The sequence below is a fragment of the Ursus maritimus genome, unplaced genomic scaffold (assembly GCF_017311325.1).
Source record: "Ursus maritimus isolate PB19 unplaced genomic scaffold, ASM1731132v1 scaffold_20, whole genome shotgun sequence".
NCBI lineage: Eukaryota > Metazoa > Chordata > Mammalia > Carnivora > Ursidae > Ursus > Ursus maritimus.
In genome coordinates this window covers 23,301,301-23,329,218 of record NW_024424453.1, presented here as the reverse complement: position 1 = coordinate 23,329,218, position 27,918 = coordinate 23,301,301, and the positions used below count along the sequence as shown (strand labels likewise).

Below are 27,918 nucleotides of genomic sequence, written 5' to 3'. Positions count from 1 at the left end.
CCCCACCTCCTCTGAGGCCCTCAGTTTGTTTCTCATAGTCCATAGTCTCTCATGTTTGGGGGAATGGGATAGGCCGGTGATGGGTAGTAAGGAGGGCACGTTATTGCATCGTGCACTGGGTGTTATACACAACTAATGAATTATCGAGCCTTACATCGGAAACCGGGGATGTACTGTATGGTGACTAACATAATATAATAAAAAATCATTTAAAAAAAAAAAAGATTCTTTTAAGTTACCAGACCTCTCATTTATATTCTTTTTTAGAATTCCATTTTTTCCCTCTGTGTTTCATTTTAGATCATTTCCACTGTTCTATCTTTAAGTTCCCTAACCTTTTCTTCTGCAATATCTAATCTGTTAATCCTTTCTGGTGTATTTTTCATTCCACATATTATAGTTTTCATCTCTTAATACTTGTTTTGAGCCCTTTTTATAGTTTCCAGGTCTCTACTTCCGAGCATATGGCACATAATTATAGGAACTGTTTTAATGCCGTCTGCTAATTCTAACATCTGTGTGAGTTCTGTTTCAGTTTCAATCGATTGATTTTTCTCATTATGGGTATGAGTACAGACTTTAAATTTTTTGCCACAGAACACCAAATTGCCCTCCAAAAATGTTTCATCATTTATCCTATCACTACCAATAGATTAGTGTCCGTTTCCCTCCCTACCCTGTCACCAACAAATTTTGTCAGTCTTTAATCTTTGCCAATCGCATAGGCTAAAGCCGTTTGCTACTGTAAGAGATATTTATTAAGCACCGACTACAAACCTGGTGATGGATGGTGGCAATTCTGTGGTGTTTAAGCTGCCACCATAGCTGCCTTCATGGTGCTTATAACCTTGTGTTGTTGACCATGTTTTCATTTGTATTTTCACTGATTATCAATGACATTGAGCATCTTTTCCCAAGTTTATTGGTCACTTATATTTCTCCTTTCATATACTGCTACTAACCTTCACTGGATTGTTTTTATTCCTTTGTAAGAGCTATATACTTACTAAGGATAGATAACCACTTTCACCTTTTTTTTTTTTTTAAGATTTATTTATTTGAGAGAGTGTGCACACAAGAGAGGGGAGAGGCAGAGGGAGAGAATCTCAAGCAGACACCCCACTAGGCATAGAGCCCTACGTGGGCTTGATCCCACAACCCATGAGAACATGACCTGAGCCTAAATCAAGAGTCAGATGCTTAACCAACTGAACCACCCAGGCACCCCCTCCAACACTTTCATCTTTTAAATAAAAAAAAATTTTGTGGTACAAAGACATTTCCTTTAAAATAAAATAACATTTGCACATAATTTCTTTGAAGAAATTATCTGCATGTTACTCAAATACTTTTTTCTACATGAAAAATAAATAGGAATTGATTCTGGTTTAAAAACAATGCCCTTAAAGGCAAACATTTTTGAATACAAAAATAAAACATACATAGATGAATCCTTAAGGTATACATAAATATGTAAATACTTTCATATATATCTGACATCAACATATAAATGACTTACATTTTTAGAAATAATTACACAGATTCCAAATGCCATTTTACTCTCTTAACAATGAAATGAAAAGTCAAAGAGATGGAACATCTTTAGATTAAATATTCCTGGCTGATTAAATATTTCTGGCAAAGCCATGCCATCTGTATTGGAAATACCCTATACGCAAGATTGTTAATTTGTAATTGTCTAAGATCTATTTGAAGGAGAAAATGTCAAAATTCCCATTATAGCATGTTTGCTTACCCACTGAAGAGCAGCAAGAGCTCTCACGCACATGCACAGGAGCAGCGAGGCACATGCTACCCATTCATCTGGCTGGGCAGGTAAATGCTGCTTGGGAGCATCAGGAAGAATGCCCTGCGACACAGTTTCTAAAAAGTGCCCAATATCTTTTTAGCCTTCATGGGCAGCATGAAGTGCCAGGGTATGGTGGACCCCGAGTTTATGGCCAGGGATATGACTTGTCCACACGTCACAGGGCTAAGGGGTGTTAGCTCTCTGAGTATGATGGAGGAACGTATGCCACCAGTTATGCTGTGAATTCATAAACTGAGCAGTTTTAATAAACAGCCAGCCAGCAGAACCCCACGAGGCCCAATCCATCAGTTTGTCCATTGGGCCTGGCACCCCTGACTGACCTGTTTGATGTAGGTGGTCTCTGGCCACCTCAAACAAGCGCAGATGCATGTTGGTGATGGGATTGAAGGAGCCACAGGCCAGGAGCACCACTGGGATTCGGCTCTTCATCTTGTCAGGCACATCCACACCCGCGGCAGCGGCCACCCTGCCTTCGTGGGGACAAAAACTGATGTTAGAGAGCTGGCAGCAGACAACTGTCCAGATCAGGGTCCCTAAAGCATACAGAGGCTATTACTTCTCATGTACGAGGTGACTGAGGGGCGGTAATAACAACATTTATAGAGGGTTTACCATGGGCCAGGACCTATGCTCAACACTATGTCACAGTATCTCCCTTATCTCCCCAAATCCTTTCCACAACCCTGGGTGGTCACTGGTCCAGCTCAGGGACCTTAGAAGCTGCAGGACTGGAACCCAGACAGCCTGACTGTACACACCATGTTCTTCTAAGCTCTATACCCTCCCTGGGCTCTGCTGGGTTACCTTGAAATCATGAGGAGGTATGTAAGACTCCCCCATGTCATCTCTACTTCTATATCCCCGACCCATAGAAACTATGAGATAATAAATGTGTATTATTTTAACCTGCTAAATTTTGAGTTAATTTGTTAAGCAGCAAGAGGTAACTAATACAGTGACCAGCAGGAAAAATGCATTCGCTTCCTTCCTTTCATTCTTGCTATGGTGGCTTTGGCTGTAATTCTGCAGTTGCAGGGGTAACATGGAAAAGTTCTCAGTCACTGGAACCTGCAAGGAAATCTTTGTATCGAAGGAAAACTACTGTAATCTGGCCTTTGTTGTCTGCTTCTCCAGATCCAATGCAGGTGACGACTTTTAAACTTTTTGTCACGCAAGAAACACACACCCTCTATTTGTTGTGGCCAAACACTGCAAATGCTGGGACATCCAGCCACTGCCTGCCTCAAACTTTAGCAACGGTGGAGTACCTGTCAGTGGTTTCTCTGTGAGCTCCTCACGGCTTCCTGCTTCAAGCTTTTGTACATGTTATTTCAGTTTCCTCCAACTGGAATACCCCCAGCACGCCCCAATCTGTTAAGATTCAACTCAAATAGTGATCACATTATTTGTGACTTCAATCACTATTTCTTGACTGCCTGCTAGGTGCCTGTATTAGTTAGGGATGCCTTTGGCTACAAGTCCCAGAAGCCTAAAACTTTAGCGGCTTAAACACACAGAGGTTATTTGTTTCTCGCGTGACAAGAAGTCTAAGCAGGCAGCTGCCATTAGGTCACTGGCTCAACAAGGACCTGCAATTCTCTCAGCTTTCCCCTCATGGTCACAAGATTGCTGCTGTGCCTACAGCCATCATGAATATGATCAAGGCAAGAAGGAGCAAAGAGCTTGTCCCTCTTAATCAAAAACAGAAGAGCTTTTTCAGAACCACCCTGTAGATTCTGCTTCTTATTGGCCAGAACTACATCACATGGCCCCTCTAGCCGCCAGAGAGGCTGGAAAAGCAAGTATTTAGCTGTACAGCCGCGCCAGTGGGAAGCAGCAAGGAAAAGGGAAGTGGAAACAGGACTGGCTAATGCCCAGCGTCCGCCACAGAGTTGGGGCTACAACTGCCATGGAGCTGGCTGCTGAGATGGTTTTTCTGACAGCTAGCTTGGGTCAGCTGATCTCTGACCTTCCTTCAGTAAACTACAGACCACACTGTATTGGAAAAACCTGCCCCTGTGCCTTTCCCGCCCACCAGACAATAAGCCCATTAAGAACAGGAGTGGTGTTTCCCTCATGTCTGGCTCCCAGCTTCAAGCACAGCGCCCGGCTCAGTGAAGACTGAGAACGGTGGCAGCTAGCCGCACGGGGGACCTGTGGCCTGGCAGGGGGAAGGCCTAATGCACCTCCTAATTCAGAGAAGTTGTTCTGGATGTATTCCGAGGTATAGCATGCAGATTAAAAAAAAAAAACAAAAACCAAACCTCTCAACCTAGGAGGGCTGTGATTTTTTCGAGTTTCCTTTAAGGCAGCAGGAACACCCCCACTGTGGGAGAAGAAAGCGGTCTGCAAGCTACTGCTGCTAGCTTCTTCCCGGAGAGGTCGGCTGGTTTAATGAGATATTATTTGCAGAGTGTGCTTAGCTATTCACAAGAGCAGCCTTGTGATAAGTGTATCTGAAGAGGCTGTTGTTCACAACTATTATGAAGCCTTTCAAAGTTCTATTTCGTTTTGACAAAATATAATTTCTTAGAGCCGTTAAAACATGTAACCGCAGCATCTCAGGTAACCTGGGGTTTTCTTTTTTTCAAAAGTCCCCAGAAACTGTAAATTAGATCATTTGTTTGAACAGTGGCATCAACAGCAATGAAGTGTGATGTTGGGGAGAAGAATAAATGCCTTCACGTGTCTGTCTGTCTTTTCTTTCCCTGCCAGCAGCCCACCGAGCCACACTGCTCGAGTGATGAGCCTGTCGGAGCCGCGGCTGGGGCGGGGAGAGGCAGTGAGGGCACGTTGCCAGGCTCAGGAACGAGGCGGGTGCTCCTGCCCCACTTGTATATGCTAACTTGCCTCCACTGAACACCCTCCCAAGCCCAAACCCAGAGAAATACAATGACAGCATTAGAACGGACTCACTCCAGGGGCCACCAGAATAAACCAGGCTCTGATTTGGGTGCAGGTCTCATCAGACACGAGGGCAGATGCATGCCATAAAAGTGACTCGTCTGCCCTGCCATCTAGTAATATCGAGTGAGACGAAGCAAGTGCGGGAGACTCTGGCTGTTGGGAAAGGCTTCTCATCAACAAGCATTTAATGGGGGGCCACAGAGTGAGCAATAATTGCTGCTGAAGGACTTAAGTTGAGGAGGCATACGCGGCCTTCTTGGAATTTATCACTAACCTGGAGAGACAAGGCGAACAGATACCACCTGTGGCCCCAGCCCCTCTCCAGATACAGACCAGCTCCCTCTTCACAGCCACCCCGACCGCATGTCACCCCGCTCTTCCAAGGCAGCGCGCTGCCCCCCTTCTCCTCGCTTCCGCCAACACTGTTCCGGCTACCTGAAACACCCTCCTCACCCCTGCCTTCAAGGCTTTCTCCTTGGAGTGTCTACCCAATGCCCCCTCCCCCACCGAGCTACACGTACCGGGTACCTGTTTTATCACTTTCTCCTTCCAGCCGCCACAGAGCTGCCACTGCTTCGTTCCCATGTTGCTCTTCCCCAAGCAGAAGGTGAACTCCTACGGGGCCGTTTCTCATTCATGTTGTTCCCCACACTGTGCCTAGCACACGGGTGCTCAGGCAGTGTGGAGAACGAACAAGAGAATGAGTGACGGTCTCCAGCCGAACGTCGTCCTTTTCAGACGGCTACCTCATCTCAGATATAAACTGACCTTTCTGGCTTCCAAGGGGCACTTCAGACCCCTTGCCAAGAGCCCATTCCACTTCAGACTGAAATCAAACAAGACATTCCTCCCCAGTGCGCCATCGTCCATGGCGGGATCCCATCAGCAGGGACACACGCCGACTCCCTGCCCACTGACACCAAGGGCATCCCTCTGCTCTGAAGGGCTGGAGGTTACCAGCTGCTGCTTTGACAGGCAGAAGCTCTTCAGATGTGATTACATTCAGGATCTTGACATGGGGAGGTTAGCCTGCATTATCCAGGTGGACCCAGTTTTATCACGAGGGTCCTAATAAGGAGGAGGAAGGGGGGGGTCATATACCAAAAGATGGAAGGGTCCAAGTGACCATCAGGAGGGAAGATGCTATGCTGCTGACTTGGAAAGAGGATGGGGACGTCAACCAAGCAGTGCACGTGGCCTCCAGGAGCTGGAATTAGCAAAAGAAAACAGATTCTCCCCTAGAGCCTTCAGAGGGAGTGCGGCCCTGCTGACACCTTGGTTTCAGACTTCTGACTTTTAGAATGTAAGAAAATAAAATCGTGTTGTTTTCAACTAATAATCATGGCAATTTGTCACAGCAGCCATAGGAAATGAATACACTCACCTACGTGGGGGGGCAGGCTCTCTACAGTGACCTCAGGGCAGGGAAGGTGAAGGAACTGAGCCAATGAAGGGTGTGTCGGGCAGAGGGACCAGCGTGGCAAAGGCCCAGCAATCACCCCCAGGGTGGGTGATGGACTAAAAGCACATCGATGTCGCCGTGTCTGGGTGACTCAGGATCCAGGCTGCAGAGGGTGTAAGGATCCTGCAGGCCCCTAGGGGGTCTCCGGAGACTTGATTTTATTCCATGGGCAATGAAGAACCTCTGAAGCATTTTAAACGGGGGTGTGACTTACTCCTATTTGTTTCAGAAATAGCTCTCAAGTGTTCCCGGGAGAGTGCATCAGGAAGGTCCAAGGCGGCTACTGCCAGGACCCCGCTGCCTGGGGAAGGCAGGCATTTCCCCAGCTTCCCCGAGGATGGCCTTTCCTGCTGCCTACATTTCACTTCAATCACCGGGTAATGTGATGCTGGCCAATGCCCCGCGTGCACCAAATTCTAACTAAGTGTGCACCCTTCGGCCCATTTGTCACAGGCCGTCGCAGAGACACAGAAAGGAAAGGCGAGCCAGGAAGGTTAAGTGCCGTCACTGCAGATGTAATGTGCTAACGCTCATCGCTTGGGAGGCAGTCAATTTACCTTTCCCTGCGGTGAGCGCCTCTAACAGGACCTGGCCCGGGAAAGTGGCTGAAAACATCCCTGTTTATTATAGACATAAAGCAGATGGCTTCAGGCAGAATGGAAATGGATTCTACAAACATCTTTCATTACACAGACCTCTTGACCGGACTCCTCATCTTAAAGAAAACAAGAGATGCGGTCTGTATTTCTGGGGTTGACGAACAAATTTTCAGGACCTAGGGAAATCATTTCCATCTGCACGACTATGTCAACTTCTCCAGGGCAATCAACCTTCACGCGAACTCTGGGCACTTTTTCTTTCCAACTCTGTTGGATTCACCGCTGTTGCTATGGGCACACGGTGCCGCTAGGAACAAAAGCAGAGCGAGCCTTCTGTCAGTGTGGGGGTCCTCCGCCAGCCACCTCTCCACGGAACACACACGCCAATTAAGCACTCATCCTAATGATGAGGCTCCCAGGAAAGCAGGCAGCCTGGCTCTTCAGTTTTGAGAACTTTGAAAAGATCTGAAGGAGGCATGAGGCATGGAATGAGGTCTCTCTCGCAGCCCCACGCTCAGGAGTTGGGACCATTTCAATGGGTGCAGGAAGATGGAAGGGGGTCACAGCTACTGGGTTTGCTGAGTGAAAGGCTAGGCGTTGTGCTACAACTTTACACACATCAGTGCTGATTCTTTAAACCTGCCTGGAAGGAAAGGGTCTGCGCCTGCATTCTGGTCAAGAGCCCAACCAACCTCTCTGAGCCTCAGCGAGCCACAAGGAAGATGGAGATAAATCACACACCTCCTAGGAGCTGACCCACCTAGCACGGTTCTTGGCCCATAGGGGGTTCTCCAGAAATATTAGCTCCTCTTTCCTTTCATATGTTTAAAGCAGAACTCACCATCCCCACCGCCACCTCCACCTGCTTGTTCGCCATTTCTGCAGTCACCCAGGATCAAAACCTGACAGCCCTGAGGGCCACATCAGCACCCACCTGCCTGTTAGATGACTCCTTCAGACCAGCCTGGCCTGGGAGATGGTCCCACAGAAGAGCGCTCCCGAAGGAGGCCACCCCCACACGCCACTGCTCTAGTCTTCCACCTAGCTCCAACCGTAACGACTCGGCTCTGAGCATCACCTGTCCCTGGGGTTAAGACCTGACCGTGAGAAACAGGTAGTGTAATGTCATGCTGGTAGAAATAACATCTGTTGCTGAATAAATACGCTCAGATCACAGCTGACTGGAGACCTTGGAACAAAGAAGGCAGAAGAGGCGGGGAGACGATGAGAAGTGCCTGGCATCCCCTGTGAGGGGTGTCAAACAGCACATAATTAAAATCACAACCTACCAGCAACTGTGCTAGTGCCTTAGAGGCACAGGGCTAAATATAACCTGGCCCCTGTGCTGTGGGAGGTTATAGCCGGGCAGGAAGAACAAACCATTAAGACCCCAGGTGGGACAGAGCTGCTGGGAACCTCCCAATGTCCACTTCTGGCTTTCTGTTTCGTAACAGAGACGCTGTCTCTCGCTGGCAGGTTATATTCTACATTCCCCAGTCTCTGCAGCAGGGGAAGGCCATCCACGTGCCTAAGGTAAGGCCAAAGATCTAGGAACGGAAGTGCTGTGCAATACTTTCAGAACCTTCTTGAAATGGGAAAGGCCTGCCCTTCTCTTCTGCATCCCTGCTGTCTAGAATGTGATGGCTGGAGTATGGCAGCTATACTGGACCAACTGCCAGTCTGACAGAGAATAAGCCAAGAGAAAGTCAGGACTTAATGACCCTGAAGCTGCCATACCAGCCCCAGACCACCTACCTTCAGGCTTCTTTTTCCTGGGGGAGAAATAATCTTCTAAGTCACCATTGTTTTCTATTTTTCTGTTATATGCAGTTAAACCTCATTCTGATACACTGATACCTAATGAATGTTTATTGAACAGTGTATAAAGAAATGAAAAGGTGTGTAAATTTTTAGAAGTTTCTACTGCCCCAGTTAAACTATTTTATATGCGGAAACTCAAATGGATATTGTTTGAAAGGGGAAATACACCTAAGGAAAAAAAAATCTATCATAACTTAATTTTTTATATATGAATTTTTCATGGGAGGAAAAATCCTTACTCAGGACTCTAGAAGGCTGAAATGTGTAGCACTGAATCTGCTTTTCTGTAGATCACAAAAACCAGACTCTGTCCTATCTCCTTCCCCCCAAAACAGATTCATTACGGTGTGCTGTTGCACTCGGCTTCGAGTGGGCATTTGCCATATGGCTTGGCAGTTTAATGGTTTTCTGATACTTGACAAAAATGAAGCACAATCATTTTGCAAGGAGTTTGCGTTCCTAGATGGGTCTTTTCCAAATAACAGCTGTGCCTCAAAATTGAGTTACTCAAATTGCAATTTGTGGACACAATACTCAAACATTTACAAGTGAGCAAAACCTCAAATCACTTGGGCTATTTCCAGGCTTCAGAGTTTATGAAGTTTTTAGCAATGTTATGAGTGTGCAGCTGTCAACAAACTCAAGCCAAAGTCTCCCAACCACCAGACCCGGCAGGCAGTAGAGATGTCCTACTTAGCAGCAGGACGTGTGCAGCCAACCCCAAACCCTCGGGAGAGAAAGAACACAAGGGAAAAAGCCCGCAGACCAAATCCCTACACCTCTCTCTCTCCTCTCTCCCACACTGGACAGATGACACCAAATCTACAGCTCCAGCCTTGACCTTGCTTATGGGTGGGTGCAGGGATGTCCACCTGGCACTGGCTTCCTAACAAGCCACATAAACATGGATTCAAAGCCGACTAAAGACTTCCAAACTGAGTGACCTTATCAGTCAGGAGAGTCCAGACGAGGTATATTAACAATCCCCAAATCTCAGGAGCTTAAAATAAAGGTTTGTTTCATATTCCTACTACATGCCCATTCCATGCCGGTTGGGGCTCTGTCCTGTACCATCTTTTCCCCTCAATCTGGGACTCAAGCCAATAGAGCAGTCACTACCTGGAATATGGTCAGGCTGTAGCAAAGGGAAACAAAAAGGGCTCCAGAAGGTCCCTCATCAGCAACTGTATTATATGGTTGGCTCACACTGGCATGTGTCACTTACAACAAGCCCACCCAACTTCAGCGAGTTAGAAAATACAACCTCACTCTAGTTCTCCACCTTCAGGACACAGAAATATTTGGTGAACAGCCTTGTGCCTACTACAGTCAAGCAACCACTCGAGCCTCAGTGACCCATCTGGAAAATGGAGATAATTACACCTCCTCAGATTGTTATAAGGGTTATAAAGGTTAATAGACCCACGCCTGGCCCAAAGGAGGGTCTCCAGAAATATCAGCTTTTCCTTGCCTTCAAAACAGAAATCTCCATCTCCCACACCTTCTTCCAGCTGCCCAAACCCCTTGTCTGAAAAAAGATTCCACGTTTTTCTAGTCACTTTCAAACAAAACATGCCAGTTAGCTATGACATCTCTTCATCCTTCATCATGTCCTCCCAATACATTGAACCTCCAAGTACGGCCAATATTCCCCACATGAGGTTTTCACTTTCCATCACTACTGGGACGCACCCCACTATCAGATTTTATTATCTTCTTGTATAAGTTAGGATTTTTAAAAATTGCAGACAAGAGAAATGAGCTCTTGTAATCCTAGTTCCCCTCCCCACCAAAGGCAAAGCAGTAAAGGCGCATGGAATCATTGGAAGGCCTCCAGGCCATCACACAGAGTAAAGGAAGAGCTGAACATGAGATCTCAGGGTGGACAAGGGACAGGGCAGTGCCACGGTCTCAGTCTGGACAGAGTCCCATGGTACAGACATGGTCAGTGGGGGCTCACACCAATGCACAATGTTGTTCCCAGAGAGGGGCTGCTGATGTGAGCTGGACAGAACCTATCCCACCCTCACTGACAGCTTCCACACTTGGTGAGAGAAACTCTGGAATCCTCCCCCCCCACCACTTTGGCCCCAATCTAATCTTTTCTCAATATGCTAAACAGATTAAAGTCCTGAAGTTTGGGTTAAGTCACTGAAACTACTGTGTCTACCATGCACCAAGCACTGTTTAAAACCTGGACCTTTATGCCAAGCTAGTGATAAAATCTTCAGCAATTTGTTCCCCACTGACATTTCGTTGCTCAGCCATGTCCTTCATCTGGCATTAGAACTTCGGAGATTTCAGCCCCACTCCGCCTCTCCTAATTGTCTCCTGACCTCCCTCTCTAGCCTCCACATGTGCTCCTTGTCCTCCCCAAGCTGAGACCACCTGCTGTTACTGCTTCTTAGGCTTCTGTTCATGCCCCTTCCTAGAGCTAGGTGGTCTCTTTCATGCTAGCTCTCCCTCAGAGCTCCCCCCAGTAGCCCACCTAGAAGTCACTGTTCCATCCTCTGACCTCTTAAAGGTGATAATCTGTCTATATTATTGAGTCCCTACGCTTTTCTTGCGTAACAGATTATAAATCCTGAGGGCAGGGATCCCACGGGGTCTAACACAGAGTGGAACACAAATAAGGAATATTCACCTTATTCGCTGCGGGACAAGGTAAAAGTGAAAAGTAGATCGAAATGAGAGCCAGAGAGCACTGGTCACCCCCTGGCATGGTCTAGGCCGAAGCACCTCCATTCTCACTTCCAATACCCATCACTTCTTGGCTTTTCCTGTTTGCTTTAACAGATGCAAATTTCTGTCTCCCTCTCTGGGGCATCAGCTCCCTCTGGACTTGAATTTTGCTCTCACCCCATCAACTGTGTCTGCTGCCTTGGCTGGGCTGCACCTAGGATCCTGATTTGCACCCTAGATGCATCACTTGATTCCTCTGTCCATTCCCTGCCTCTGCTGAATCCAGGGTACATGTCCAGGGCCCTGCTCCAGTCCAGCAGTGGGCAATGAGCCACAGGGACTGTTGGGAAAAGCAGTCCCACACCCTCTACAGACCTGGGAGATTCCCTGTCTGGCAGAAAAAATGCAGAGCTGTCCATAATGATGGCAGGGGATGGCACCATGGCCCTTCTATGCTCAAGAACAAAATTGGCAGCCATTGGGCTCTTCTCTCTCCCTTACCTTGATAGCCTGTCAGTTCCACCTTTGCAGTATCTTTATTACCCGTCCGTCTCAAACTCTGCAGTCCCTGCCTTGGATTTGGGCTCATTATTTCCCAGTTGGACCCGAGTGAACTCTTAACCTGTCCCCAGTGTCACCTCGCCGGCCCATCTCTGCTCAGCTGCCCAAGGGATCTTGGGCAGGGATCTTTTAGCACGTACATGGTCCCGTTTCCACAGTCACCCAACTGCATTGTGGGTAATGAAACCCCTCAGTGTGGCATCCATGAGCCTTACAGCTGACCATGGCCTGTCTCATCAGTCTCATCACTTACCTTCCACCCCTCCTCCCGGTCTGCTCCATCTAACTGCTTTCCATTCCATCCTAAGTCCCCTTGGATGGAATTTTAGAACGAGCCCTAAAATCAAATACAAAAACTCTAACAAAGAACGCAACTTGGTTAGCTTGCTTGTTCATTCAGTAAAAAACAAAATAAGCTGCCACCACCATCAAATTCGAAAGGGCAATAGGAGCTGACAGGAAGATCCCCAAATGCCTGGAAAGGTGGGAAGCTGGCCAGGCTCTCCATGAAGGCAGAAGAGACCAGGGGAGGCCCAGTGAGCCACAGCAGGGGACACATAGGCAGGAGTCTTGCTGCTCAAGGACAGGCGTTCACTTGGGAATTTCACCGGGCAGAACACAACCAAGTCCACAACAATCCTTTCCCATTTCATGTAATAGAATTTCCTCCAGAAATTATAAGCCAAGCAGCTCATCTCCCTTCTTTATTGAGCTATAAGCAGACTGCCATAGCCATGAGCAGATTAACTGCAAATCTGGGCAGTGATCTATGAAATCAGAACAGAGCTGGGTTTGGGGATGTGATTAATTAAAATTTTTAACCAAGTTCATCCCACGTATATTTAATGTTATGCATAAGTGCTTTTGTGCTGGCTGGAAATTAGGACCAAAGAGTGGGCAGTTCATAGAAACACCTGCAGTCCCTGTGATTCTTAAACAGACAAAGCTTATTTTGTTTCTTCTCTCACTTACTGCTTCAGAATCCACTAGCAGGACTGGCAGATCATCCCCCGCCCGTGTCCCCCATTCAAGCCCCCGCATTTCTCCTGCACACAAGAATACGTACACTCAGACCGTGAAGGGCATAGGGCACTTCTTCCGGCCGTCAACTGAGGTTGTCTGTGCTTGCCATTGGGGGACCTCTGGAATGGAAAAGGCTTGGCACAAGCTCTGCAACCCTGAACAAGCCCTTCAGTCTTCTATAAAATTAGGATAACCAAGCTCATCCACGGAGGCCGTGAAGATGAATGAAAGAGACACCTCAGGACTACACCTCCTACACTGCGTTCAGAGGAGGGGGAACATTTCCATTAGGGATTCATACGTGCCAACCCTGTGTGAAGACACCACTGTCCATGCTAGACTCTACCTGTTCCTGCAAGAACAGGACAAATGAAGCCGCTACTTTTCTGAGCGCACCCACCCCTGCACAGCACAGAATCAGGACTTTCTGGCCAACTCAGGCCTGGGCTGGGGCAGCAGCAGAAGCCCACCAGGTCATACACAACACTCCAGCAGACCGGCATCCAGCTCCCTCCTACAAAGTCAGGATTTGTTGGTTTACTTTACTATATATGAATTAAAAAACCAGCAAAGAGGTTAATTTGCTTCTGTGATTTCTGAAAAAGTAAGGTATTTATGTGGTACACACTTTGGCTGATGTTTCTTTTTATAGGCTCCTGTGATCCATGGTGATCCATGAGTGTGCACACCACAGCATGGGGCTGCCCAGAGAGGCTGCCCAGCGAGGAGGGTCCTGGCCCCAGGGGAACAGGCAGACCCCAGGGCCTCAAGGTCAATGGACAGAGCTAGATCCAATCAAGCCAGAAGAACTAAAGAGCACTAGATGCCCAGAGGGAGGGGTGAAGCCAGATGCAGACATCTGGAGGTATCAACTTCAGAATTAAGACAGTGAAGCTTCATCCCACAGGCCTCTAACTCATGTGAATTCTCTTACATGTGCTGGCCTCACTAAATCAATAAAATAATAATTTAAGTGTAAAACAAAATATAGCCAAAATGAAATGATTTAAGCTCACTGTCTTCCATGAGCAGATGTTCCAGAGGGAATGTGATGTGGCAGCCTGCTGGCCCTTCCTGGCAACTCCCTTTTCTCCTTGCTAAGAAACCTGATTTGGGGGGCATCTGGGTGGCTCAGCAGGTAAGCCTCGGACTCCTGATTTCCGCTCAGGTCATGATCTCAGGGTGTTGAGATCAAGCCTTGGGTGGGACTCCGTGCTCAGCGGGGCGTCTGCTTCTCTCTCTCTCTCTGCCATTCCCCCCACTCACGCACACTCTCTAAAATACATAAATAAATCTTAAAAAAAAAAAAAAAGAACAAAACAAAACCTGATTCTGTTCAGCTTCAGGGACAAGGGGCAGAGATCCCGACAGACGCCACAGCACTGCAGCCACTGCGGCTTGCCACTTCCTTCACCCGTGATTGGTCAAGCACGAGCACGTGAGCCAGTCCTAACCAATGAGATACAGCAGGAAGTGCCTGGAGGCCCACGGGAAAGATTTTGAAAGTCCAATGACAGCAGGTCCTTCTTCCGCCCGTTTCTGCCCTGGACGCCGTGGTATGGGGGTGTGACGCTTGGGGCTGCCACAGCCCTCCTGTGACCACGAGACCACGAAAGGAAGGCCTAGAGAACTGCAGCACTGAAGGGCAACCCAGAGACTTGGTCTCATTACGTCGCTGCAATAGCCTAGTACAGCCTCTCTCTAGACTTTATTATGTGAGCTGCTAAAATATCTTTATTGCCACAGCTACTGCTGGTCACTTATTCAGCTGCTTGTGTCCTCACATATCCAAACAGATACACCTCAGGAGGCTTCAGTTCTTGCCTTCCCCTCCCGGCGTGTGCACTTTTGTGCGATTCCAGTGTGTAAAGACAGGTACTTCTACATCACGTGGCCCCTGAAGTCAAGGCAGCTGCCTCACCTGGGCTGCAGTTGACCCGAAACTGCATTTGTGTTGGAAGACATCCCGCTCTGTAGGACCTGGGTTGGGACGGTATGTTGAACTCCAATGTAGAGCTGTACTAGGAATCTTGCAGTTCTGAACAAACATGATTTTTGGTTGACACTGTGACCTCAGAACCTAACCTCAGGGGAAGCTGCCTCCCGGGCCTCTTTGCAGACCCCTCTCAACTGCATTCACCGTCCCCACGGCACCAACTACAGGGACCTTTCCAAGGGTGTCAGAATGCCTCTCTGTGTCAGATACCTCTCTGTATCTCATGGGACGTTTATTCCCTCAATGGCTCCTGAGGGGGGCTGCCTTTGGTGTAGCCTCCTCCCTCCTCTCCACAGGAAGGGACAGCTGTGCCTTCCCAGCTTCAGCGCGGGCTGCTTCCCTACCGTACCTGTGGTAGAGGTAGAGGAGAAGTCTGAACACACCCACAATGCCATCTGTTTTGTTCCTGCTGGTCTCTCTCCTAGAATGCCCTATCCATTTCTACTATTAAACTTCGTTCCCCCAACACTCAGCACACATTAGGCCAACCACAGAAGGTCTCCTTATCGTGATACTGACAAAAAACGACCCAATTAAAAAACAGGCAAAGGACTTCAAATAGCCATTTCTCCAAAGAAGATACACGAATGACCAATAAACACATGAAAAGATGCTCAACATCACTAATCACTAGGGAAATGCGAATCAAAACTACCATGAGATACCACCTCAGATATATTACGATGACTATTATTAAAAAATATAGAAAACAAGTGTTGGCGAGGATGTGGAGATACTGGAACTTTTGTGCACTGCTAGTGGGCATGCAAACTGGTACAGCCACTGTGGGAGACAGTATGGAGGTTCCTCCAAATATTAAAAATGGAACTACCCTTTGATCCAGCAATCCCACTTCTGAGCATACACACAAAAGAACTGAAAGCAGCCACATGAACAGATACTTGTACACCCATGTTCGTATAGCATTATTCACAGTAGTCAAAAGGTGTAAGCAGCCCAAGAGTCCGCAGACAGATGAACGGATAAACAGAAGGACATTAAGTTCCATGAAATAAGTCAGTCACAAAAAGATAACTACTGTATGATTCCGTATATATTTGCCTACCACCTAGAGTAGTCAAATTCATAGAGACAGTATATAGGTGGTCCCACTGAGCAGGGAGACTGACGTGGGGCTCGATCCCAGGACCCTGAGATGATGACCTGAGCTGAAGGCAGGCGCTCAATCAACTGAGCCACGCATCCCTCAAGATTTTTTTATAAGAAGATGGCCTGGACTGGCAGACACATCACCTCTTCTGGTTCTAGTGGGGATGGGCCACCGATGATGCCCCACCTTTTGTCTGAACCCAGGCAGCCAATGTCTCCCCACGCTCATTCCCCTGGGGCCACTCCCGTCTGCTCGAGGACCTCTGTGCAGGGACATGTGTGCTCTACCTGCCTGGTCTGCACTCTCAAATTGCTGTCCTAATGTCTCTATAATGTATTAACAGGCGGTGGCCAAAGGGAGTTCTGCTGAAACAGGCAGTAGTTTGGGCCATTCTGGACAAAATCCTAGAATGCACACGATAATGCTGAGCGATGCAGTTTAATTTATGAGCATGCAGGTCTGCTGTGAAATTGGGAAATGGAAGTATGAGACATTAGCATTCACATAGCAAGGGCAGGACCAAGTCCCAAACTGTGATATGCCTTTCCCTGGGAGGGCTGGAGAGCGTGAAAGAGCAGCCACACGGTAAGTTAAATGTGTGCTCACGAACCTCATCCGTCTACTTTAATGCCACCAACCACCCGAGAGGAATGTGCTTCTCCAGGCCCTATGCCTTTCATATTGCCCAACACCCTCCATTGCCTTTAACAACAGTCACTCATATGCACCTCTTCCAGGCAGATTTAAAAAATGAATTTCATGGTCTGGATATGGTTTGATCTGCAGGGGGGAAGGCAGAACAGACGGCTTCTCAACTTCTTCTAGCTAGGGCATACAAACTATTATACTGCGAAATATTTTCAAATTAAAACGGGAAGACAGGCACGTCTGTAATTTAATTCATAGCAGTTGTACATGCGGTTCATGCCGTGTATTCTCCAGTGAAAGGAGCTCATCAGTCAGAGACTTTGTCTGACCCTGACCTTCTAGCCCATCTTTCAGTGCACAGAATAAAAGAACATCTATTTCCGCCTTCTTATGCATGAAAATACACCCTTCCGAAGAGTCCAAAGGAAATATGAAGCGTGCTCTAGCAGTTAAAGTATGTTGGAAAACGGGCTGGAAATCCCACTGCAACAGGCTGAATAATGTCCCCCAAAGATACCACCTCCTCATCCCTGGTTCCTGTGGATGTTACCTTATTTGGGAAAAGGCCTTGGCAGATGTGATTAAGTTAAGGATCTTGAGATGGGGAGATTATCCTGGATCGTCTAGAGGGCCCTGAATGCAATCACCTGGATCTTTCTGAGGGAGGGAGAACGAGACCAGAACACACACACACACAGAAGGCCCTGTGAAGACAGAGCAGAGAGGAATTTGGAGATGCCAGCCTTGAAGACTGGAGTGACGCAGGCCCAGGCCACGGGAGCCAGCAGCCAGCAGAAGCTGGAAGAGGCAAGGAGCAACTGGCCCCTGAATGGATCCCCTCTGAACGGAAGGCAACCCTGCTGACACCTTGATGTGGGCCTTGGAACTGATTTCTGATTTTGGCCTCCAGCATGGTGAGAGAATGCATTTCTGCTGTCTTAAAGCACCAAGTTGGTGTAATGTGTTATAGCGGCCCTAGAAAATTAATGCACCCACAGAGGGGCCAGAGGGGAGAGTTTCAGTTTGGATAAAAACCATCCCAAATACTCTACGGTTCTTTTAATGGTATTTAGCAGAGTTCAACTTCCTGCCTCCAGCACATGGGGCAGGAGAGAGCTGGAACGCAGGGCAGTTGGGTCCACGGAGCACAGGTAAAGAGAAGCGGTAGTCTCGCGCCTGGGTCCTTGGGGACAACTCTAGGCAACGTCCCTTCCTGAAGCAGGGTGCTAAGTACATGAAGAAAACATGTCTAGTTCTTAAAGCAAAAGTGTGACTAGGTGAGTGTGAAGGGGGCAGTAAGGATTTAAGAGACTTCCAATAAATTAACCTCACAGCTCAGACAGGGCCGTGTTGGTATGTGTAGGTGTCAGGGGAGCACATCTTTAAACAAATGCAGTGTAATTATTAATAAACATGGCCAGATGCCTGGCAAGCATATGTTACAAGGCTGTTCTCTGAGGGTTTGTCTGTAATAGTGAAAAATTAGAGACCCAAATGTCTACCAACACGGGAATGGTTAAGGCTCTGGTGATACTATGCAGCTTTAAAGAGTAACATAATTCCACACACACTGACATTAGAGGTTATGAATGAGTCACTGTTGCAGAAGAAAAAAAGGGCAAGTTGCAGATAGGATGACAGTGTTCTCATTTTGGTTAAACAAAGCTATCTCTGTGGCCATGATCTGCAGAAATATTACAGAATAAAAACGTGTGTGTGTGTGTGTGTGTGTGTCCCACCACTGGACGGGTGCACTGCAAACAGGCAGTCACTGCCTCTGAGAAAGGGGAGGCTTGCTGCAGGGACAGCAAGAGAACGGCCAGACTGGGACTCCGTTGTCTGAATGAGCTTTCTCCCTAAGCGTGTACTCCCTTTGTAGTTTTAAGAAAAGACGCACGTGCAGTCAAGATGCGCCCTGAGAACCTTGCGGAGGCTGCTGTCAGGTGAACCGTGGAGACCCTCAGGAACTGTGTGCCCAAGGAGCACCGTGCTGCACGTGGTCTTCAGAGATGGCTGGGGCTTCTGGGGGCTGCCTGGAGGCTGGCTAACACTGCAGGGCTGGAGGCAAAAACCTTGGCTTTTATACCAGGCTCCCGAGCGGGGCTGCCATGTTCGTATTGAAAGGAAGAAAGAAAGGCGCAGTAAGGAGACCAAAGTCCCAGGCAAGTGTGTCTTTTGTCTCTTCCACAGGAGTGGGGCCAAGCCACTGTTCACCAACTCAGTGGTCTACACCAAAGCCAAGGGAACTCTGTCTTTTGAACGCTTTCTCTGAGAAATTCTGCAGGAAGACGTTTCTAAAGGTTTTCCTGCCTCCTGGAAGGGTAGTTTTCTCACCAGGGGAGCGCACAATCCCTCTGCTTGTTAGCAGCACAGCTCTCTCTGCGTGGTGAGCCGCCCAGCAACTGGGAGGCCCTATGCCTTGGAAAAGGACCCTCTTGGCCTCCCCACTCAGAGTACACCCTAGAGTACACCCAAGCCACGTTCCACCACATATAAAGGCAGAGCTCTTGGATCAAGAGAGTCTCCCAGACACCTGTCTCCTGGAAATCCTGTTCTGGATTACTGTGTAATCAGGCTGATCAACTGTGCACCAAAAAGGCGTTAATTCAGCTAAGGGAAATATGCACTGAGCTCACACTGTTCAAATCAGGTGTACTGAAGAGATGAACAAGTGTGTCTCAGAACCCCAAAGCGAAGATGAAGTTTCCCGACAAGAAATGACACGCACTATTCTCTCTTGGATAAAAGCAGGGGTGTGGGTGACTTCTGTCGCAAACACATGCTATGGGAGCACAGGGCCTTGACAGCGACAGGTCTCTACAAACACTTGCTAAGTGACGGCTTTTAGTGAAATTACTGCTTTTGGTGGAATGAAAGGTACCCATCCTCTTTCTCCCCCACATAATATGAAGTGTTTATTTTCCAAGGTATGTTTCTCCAAGATTTGCTGCAAATCTTTAAAAGTCATGACACTTTATGATTCCTTATTACAAATTTCAAGACTTTCATCTCCTGCATTTTAAAGAAACTGTCACAAAAGCAAAGATGGGAAGCTGGATTTTTCCTGCAGCAGAGGGAACGCTGTATCTAGACGCCCGATGCTGAACCAAAATACTGAACGCTGATGGTTTTGCGCTTCCACTTGCAGAATGTTAACCCCTGGTCAAACCCCGCATTTTATAACTGAGCAGAGGACCAGAGAGGTGAAGCTGCTTATTCAAGGTCACACAGGAAGGTAACAGTGCTAGAACTGGAGCTTGGGCTGAGACTTCTATCACACTGTGACACTGCCTCATAAACCAAGCTCTTTGGTTATGGAGATTTTTCAGTTTTATCCCAGGAAGGCGTCATGACACATAGGCCGCATGACAAGGCCTAATGAGACGGGTGCTGAGGGACAAATGCCGGGGATGCAGAAGATGGTAAATTCAGAGAAGTAAGGCTGCAAGGGACCAGGAGCGATTCTCTCACTCCCATTTTCCTTCCCTGAGGCGGAAGTCACGGACATCTTTCCAGGGAGAAGTATCTTATTTCTAAAAGCCTTCAGGAAATATTTCATAAGTTAACTTACAAAAAGGAATATCTGATTTCCTCTCAATAGCAGGATCCAAGAAGTAACCACAGAAAACCATTGCAGTTTTTTCCATAAAAAAACATAAAATGCTCCTCACCCCGATACCTCAAAAGTGATTATTTAAAATCACCTTCCAAGGGCGCCTGGGTGGCTCAATTGGTTAAGCATCTAACTATTGATTTCAGCTCAGGTCATGATCTCAGGGTCCTGAGATCGAGCCTCACACTGGGGCTTAAGACTCTCTCTCTCCCTCTGCCCTTCCTCCCTGCTCTCTAAAGTAAAGAAATAAAATCTTTAAAAATAATAATAGGGGCGCCTGGGTGGCACAGCGGTTAAGCGTCTGCCTTCGGCTCAGGGCGTGATCCCGGCGTTGTGGGATCGAGCCCCACATCAGGCTCCTCTGCTGTGAGCCTGCTTCTTCCTCTCCCACTCCCCCTGCTTGTGTTCCCTCTCTCGCTGGCTGTCTCTCTCTGTCGAATAAATTAATAAATAAATCTTTTTTAAAAATAAATAAATAAATAAATAAATAAAATAATAATAAGTAAAATCACTTTCCAATTTAGTCCTATGTGAACATTTTTACTGTGAAAGGAAAACATCTTGGAAAATAAGAGCCTGGAGATGTCATGAAACCCTCCCTCTGATCTTTGTAAGAATTCGTAAGAACGTCGGAGACTCACTGGGGCCTGGCTGTGTGATTACCTTTGACAGAAATGATATTATAGAGAGGCCTGCGGAGCACAGAACATTTGTGACACGAAAGCACCTGAGTTAGAAACCATATAACGGCTCCCACTGCAGGACCGGCACCTCTAAGTTTTGTAAAAAGTCCCATTTTTTCGCAAAGCAGTTTTTACAGCAAGCCTTAGATCAAGAAAGTACATTTCTGAGTAATGTGAAGGGGAAAAAAATAAAAACAAAATAGATTAAAAACTCCATCAATGATTCCACATATATTCCTGCCAAATGATCCAAAAGCCAGAGGTTATTCTGAGAGGAGGAAGTCTGCCTAACATCCGTGATATTAAGAGAGGGAAAGCTAATAACGTGTGGCGCTTCATCTGGAGAGGAACCCGCTGACCCACCGCCAATGGCTCTGGACAGCTTTGTGATGGGTGATGATGGGATTCTGGGCTCCTGAGAATCAAGGGGTGCCCCTCCAAGGCAGCTGCTGGAGGTAAGGTGGCCCAAGTCTGGGGCCCGGTGCAGGCTGTCTGCGTGGGGAGGTCTGAGGACAGTGAACACCAGAGTCCTGGCCTCAGGGTCTCAGGCTCTGGGCAAAGGTGCAAATAGCCTTCCTTAATTTCGCCCTCCCCCGGCCCTGCCACACCATCCCCCTAATGGTCTGTTAAAGCCTCTCACAGCCATGCCTCAGTGCTCCTGTTCCAGGCATTTCTCCTCCGCTGTTCCAAAGCAAGTGTCTCTCTAAATGTCCCCAGCCCCCACCCTCCCCTGGTGTTCAGGAATCACCCATCCGCTGACTGATGGTCTGGGGGGCCCATATCCTCGGCTCCTCACAGAACAGAGGAATGGAGCCCAATCCTGTATCTGTGTCCAGCCCTCACCTTCCACCCAGCTCCAGGTCCGAGGGAGAAAGGTTGAGGTCCTCAGCCAGGGCCCTGAAACCCCAGGCTGGAGCCAATGCTGGGAGGAACCGTGCCTGGGGAAGAAGGGCAGCACGGGCTCTACCCCAGCCAGCCAGTGCCCGGCCCAGGTTTGGGGCCACGGGAGATTCAGCAGCATCTCAGCCCAGAGGCAGCCCATGGCTGCTGGAAGAGCTATATGAGCCAACAGCCGTAACCCAGTGAAGTATGGGTACCCAGAGAATGCAGGGGGACCCGGATGTGAGGCCAGATGGATCTAAGTGCAGGAGCCAAGGAAGCACTTGAGCAGGACAATATCATTACTAACCATTTATGGCGGCACGGCTGCAAATCACTTTACACATATTATTTCAATTCGATGCTGTTATTCCCCCTTTGCTGATGAGGAGGAGACTGGGGCTGGAGAAGTGAACTAATTCGTTCTTCAAGGTTACATAGAATGGAGGAGCGAGCTGGAATCTGCCCTCACACCACAGGCTCGCACGCTGTCTCTCTTGGGTATGCACAAGGTGACAACAGCACTTCTCATTTCAGCAAGGGACTGGGAGCACGTGCTTGGGGGGACGGGACAGCTCGGATTCCCAGGTCCCCAATGGCACAATGTCACAATGTTTAAGTGGGACTGCAAAAATCTCAAAACCAAATTAAATTCACTTTAATTTTGGGGCGCCTGGGTGGCTCAGTCGTTAAGCGTCTGCCTTCGGCTCAGGGCGTGATCCCGGCGTTCTGGGATCGAGCCTCATATCAGGCTCCTCCGCTGGGAGCCTGCTTCTTCCTCTCCCACTCCCCCTGCTTGTGTTCCCTCTCTCGCTGGCTGTCTCTGTCAAATAAATAAAATCTTAAAAAAAATAAAATAAAATAAAAAAATAAAAAATAAACTCACTTTAATTTTGAAAGCAAAAGCGAACAGATGCCCAGTAGCGTCTGTTCCTCGGAGAGAGGACCGAGATCCAATGAATCGCCAACCCTTCCCACCCTTGAGAGAGGCTGGAACCAAATGCGGCTCTGCCTCTCCAAGAGCAAAGAGCAGCCTTGGCTGAGGCTCGAGAGGGCCGCAAGCAAATGCAATGGAAGAGAAACCTGGGCTTGATGCGCTTAACCAGCAAGATGCGCATTCACTCAAGAGAGGAGTCAAAAGAATTCAAAGTACAAAGTGGGTTTTGTGATAAGCTGTTTTCCCCTATTTTATTGAAACAACGGAGATCTTAAAGAAATGGATGTTTACAGGGGGAAGAAATGCCACACGGGCCAGTGTAGGGAATCACCGCTTCATCGATGTCACCTTATTGTAAGTGTTTTTCTATCATTTCCTATGTCTATTCCATTTTACAAAAATATTTACACGTGGATTAAAAGGTACCTAAGAGGTGATCCTATAAATAAAATGAGACTTAGGGATGGTATTTAAAAAATGTCATTGCAAATAAAACCTCACACCTTCCACTGAGTCATGGAATAACGCAAAAAGAAGTGATATTGTTAAAAACCTCATAATAAAAAGAAAGCGTTTAATTCAAAAATAACAGAAAACCATAAAATGCTCAGAAACTATAAAATGCTCATTGGAGTTGAAGCCATTATTTTCTGAGCAATCAAACAGATCGTTTATCAGCGGCTCTCTGGTTCCTGTTTTCCTCAATCAGAATCCTGTGTGCAATAGAGAAAGGCTCCATTTGAGACCCCCAAACCCTTTCTCCTTCTGTGTCTGCACCCCTGAGAGTCCTCTCTTCATTCTGACCTCTCCCTCCACTCCCTTCCTTGCCTCCACTTCCTAAGGTTAAGTTTCTGGCCTCCGTCTGGGACCTGGCACCCTGGGACCCCCGTGTACCACCTCCTGAAACTCAGCCTGCCATGACGCCCCGTTTCTCCACAGAGTGGCTCCTCACGCCATATTATCAACCCTGTCCACTGCACTGTCAGGTGGAAGCACCCCCTGGATACGCTCTTCCCCCGCTATGCCTGCGACCAACATGCTTGTTCTTAGCATTCCTGGCCTTCAACCCAGTACACAGAAGGAGCTTAATAAATGTGTGCTGAATATATGATGCAGGCATCTGGCCAGGAGCCACTTGCTTCCTTCCCTTCCTTGGAGCTCTTCTCTCCCCTGAAATGCTCCCAACCCCCCAGTTTATCCATATCACCTTCTCCAATTTTCCATAAATGAACAGCACCATCATCCAGTCAGTTGTGTGGCAGTGACTCTGGCTCCCTTTAAAGAAAAAGGAGCCCCGGGGCACCTGGGTGGCTCTGTCGGTTGAGCGTCTGCGTTCGGCTCAGGTCACGATCCCTGGGTCTTGGGATCGAGCCCCGCATCGGGATCCTTGCTCAGTGGGGAGCCTGCTTCTCCCTCTCTGCCTACTCCTCCCCACCTCTTGTGCTCTCTCTAATAAATAAAATCTTCAAAAAAAAAAAAAAAAAAAAGGAAAGGGAGCCTCACAATTCATGCGTCACTGACAGCTATACACTCTGCTTCCTCACTCTTTCTCTGACCACCCCTCTCCATCCCTCTGTAACGCAGGCCCCTGACCTTCCTCCCACCCATGGGGCTGCCTCCTCACAGAGGTGTCCTCTCCTCATTCCCTTGTCCAGCCTGTCCTGAATGCACACCGAACTCCTCCTTCCCCCGCTCCCCTCTGTCCTCCGGTGGACCCCAAGCTGTAGACAAGGCAGAGAAGTGACCCCATGAGCCTCAGAGCAGTCAGTCCCCAGCCCCAGCCCAGTAGTCACCCAGGTGCCACAGAAGCCCTCTTACCCAGCCCCGGTTGGCTGCTAGAGCAGAAATCAATGGTCAACGCAGGAAGCCAATCAAAAACTGTCTACGCGAGCTTTCACTTTAAATTAAACCTTTACAAGTAAGTGATTTGATGCAGGGCCTAGGGCTTGTTTTTGGAGCAAGGATCGGAGCTTTCATCAACCCCATCAGGCCCTGGCAATTCCCTGTTCCAGGTTCTTTCGGGTGGAGAAGGAAGCTGAAGATGCACAGAAAGAACGCGAGGGGGGCGCCTGGGTGGCACAGGGGTTAAGCGTCTGCCTTCGGCTCAGGGCGTGATCCCGGCGATCCAGGATCGAGCCCCACATCAGGCTCTTCGGCTATGAGCCTGCTTCTTCCTCTCCCACTCCCCGTGCTTGTGTTCCCTCTCTCACTGGCTGTCTCTATCTCTGTCGAATAAATAAATAAAATCTTTAAAAAAAAAAAAAAAAAGGAAAGAATGCGAGGATGGAATCAGTCTCAACTTTCGGGCTCCCCTGCCTCTGCCACCACCAATCTGACAGTCTGGTTCTTTCCTCAACACCCCACGGAGCAGGGGGGATGGGGGGGCACTCTCACCTTTTCAAGTCTCTTCAAAGCATCCATTCATCAAAAAACCAGACTCTTTCCTTTTATACTGACAATCCATCAGTTTATGTAATATTTAACGTTTACTAAAGTATGTGTTCTTGCGAAATATAATGGGCGCGGACACATTTGGGAAGAAACGCCGCTGACTGGTCCGTGGAGCACGCCACCCAGGCCTGCCGTGCTGGGTCAAGTGCGCGGTGAGCGCAGTACCGCGCCTGCCCCCCCCGCCCCCACTGGACTACCAACTCCAGGCCCTGAGAGCCCAGCTCGGCTCGCTGTGTTTATGCCCTCTGTCTAGCACAGGACTGGAGCATAAGCTGGCCTTGGGAAACGCTGGCCGACTGGAGAAATGAGCCCGCTTACAGAGCAGCCCTTCCTCAGTTCAGACTCCTCTAGCAAATCCAAGCCGCTGGATGCCTCCCCTCCCTACTCAGAGGTACTCACCGCCCATCACACAGTCAAGCAATGTCCTAACTCAGACCCAGACGCAGGGGACTAGGGGTACTCTCCAGTCCAGCCGCACAGTTCTCGGGTCAGGGAGATGGAGACAAGCGAAGAGATCTGGTCGGCGGCAAGTGTGACCGGCACCTCTCCCCCCACCTCCCAGCTTGGGCTCCTCTCCTCTCTTGTCCCTGGGTCCCAGCAGCTGGCAGAGCACACGGCACACACAGATCCCATGATGGCACAGCCCAAGGCCAGGGATGGCTCTGGAACATCTCCACTCTGCCTGAGTGGCTCACAGGTGAGGCCCATAGGGCAGGAACCACACCTACCCCTCCTTCCCCCGGGCTTGGGGCAGGAGAGGTACCTGATTAGCTTAACGCAAGCCTTCAGCAAGTTAACCTGCAGATAAAAATTACGTCAACTTCAAACCAGGGGGCTGATTAAAATGTAAACTTGCACTCCTACTGACCCAGGAGTCTGGAACTGACCCAATAAGTGCGGTGATGAGAAACCGAGCGGCTGGAGAAGTGCCCACTCACTAGGCAGAGAGCTGGACTCCGGCTTACAGAGCAAGGGCATAAATGGACATAAACTTGCTTCCTGCGCGCAAGACATTTCATTAGAGACTGACCTCCTTTTCATGCTGAAAGCATTTGTGTGGCCTTCAATCCTTCCAATTTCATCACAGAAATAAGATGCAAAGCAGTGAACACACTGCTGTCCTGATTGCACTACGGAGGCGTGCAGAATGTAAGAGAAGTGAAACCATGGTGTCTCTCAGGCCAGTTCTGCTTTTGACTTGAAACCTGGGCAGGCCTACCTCATGATCCGCCCCTTAGCTCATCACCAAAAGGAACACAGACAGAGAGGATGTGAGTTGGCTGTGGAATGCATTACGGGATTTATTTTATCCATGACTATGTGAAAACTGTGCTTTTTAAAGACAAACTTGAAAACTGTTCCAAACTCCACTGCCATTAATAATCCCTTCATTCCATAAACATCAGTCTGTACCTACTGTGTCAGACAGTATGCCAGGAACCAGGGAGATGGCCAGAGAACCCACCCTCTGCCTAGAGGGTTCACGCGTCTTTGGTAAGGAGGCAGACGGGCTGACCAATGTCCACAACCCTGCGTGGTAAGAACTGGCATAAACACAGAGGGAGCCTGCGTGCATAGGGGAGCACCTCCAGCCCCGCCAGGCTGAGGGAAGGATGCAGAAGGAGCACGAAAGGGTGCCACAGGGAAGGAACAGGTGCTTTGGGTTTTGAAGGATGAACAGGAGTAAGAGCTGGGAAGAGGTACCAGCATCTGCAAAGCCTGACCCTGTGGGAGGCCATGGGGCGTGGGTGGGCTGCAAGAGGGTCAACAGAGTAGCCAAGGTAGGGGGGAGTGGGGTAGGACAAGGCTCTCCCCCGCCAGGTTGCCAAGGGCCTCGTATTCTCCATTGACAAGATCAAACTTGACCCTGATGGTGGTGGCTGGGGAGCCCCTACATGATTTTACAGAGGGGAGTGATCGATCCTCAAGCGATCACTGAGGGTCCCCCGAACAGCTGAGCAGCGCCCAGGGACATCTTCCTTTATTCACTGCTCTCGAGACAAGAGAACTTAAAAGCCTCATTAGCAGGCAGGTCTCCAACGAACAACTAAGCCTCTCTCCCTTCCATAATGCCCTCTTTGAGGCCACAGCTACTTTCAACTGCATTCTAATTTCAAGAAGTGATAAACATATGCTCATGTTTCCATTTACAAGTTTTTGATTATCAGCCTGGCATTGTAGCTGCAAATTACCCATTTTCTATTATAATTATTTTTACTTCTCTAGATGAAGAAGGAAAAGAAGCACTTTTAAATGACTGAAGTGCCTGAGCCACAGAGGGAGGAAAGAATTAAGCACGGCTGCAGCTTTTGCCAACGGCAATATAATAGCAAGAGTTTGAAAAATGAAATGCAAGCTTGTGGGCTGTGTCAGCCCAGGCCTTCTGGAAGGTACATTTGTTCACCATGAGCAATTTACCTAAAACAGGGCCCAGCCTGCAGCAAACCAGGGGACAGCCCCTCTGGGGCCGAACCGGGGCCACAAGGGCTCTCGGCAATGACTTCTTGGAGACCAGATGCTTTAGGTGACAGACATGTCCCCTGCATTCTTGGGCACTAACACTTGCTTTTCCTGCTAACAGGAGGAATTTTTTGAAGATGGGATTGTCATGAGGCAGATGCATTCCAGTAACTATGGTCACACCATAGTTGGAATTCACCAGAATGCAGCCACACTCACCGGCATCCGTGACCCCTCTCCTAAACCAGACACAG

At 48.4% G+C, this 27,918-nt stretch overlaps 1 protein-coding gene across 4 annotated transcripts in view; it reads right to left on the bottom strand.

The window, feature by feature from the left end:
- NMNAT3 (nicotinamide nucleotide adenylyltransferase 3) overlaps window positions 1-27,918 on the bottom strand; it is a 116,270-nt gene that overhangs the window by 66,842 nt on the left and 21,510 nt on the right. For 3 of the 4 annotated variants that reach the window (XM_040636747.1, XM_040636749.1, XM_040636751.1), the window contains exon 2: window positions 2,152-2,301. In XM_040636747.1, coding sequence (XP_040492681.1) covers window positions 2,152-2,260 — 109 coding nt within the window. In that variant the 5' untranslated portion in view covers window positions 2,261-2,301. The remainder of the gene's footprint in view (window positions 1-2,151; window positions 2,302-27,918) is intronic. The other variant, XM_040636748.1, reaches the window with a different exon arrangement.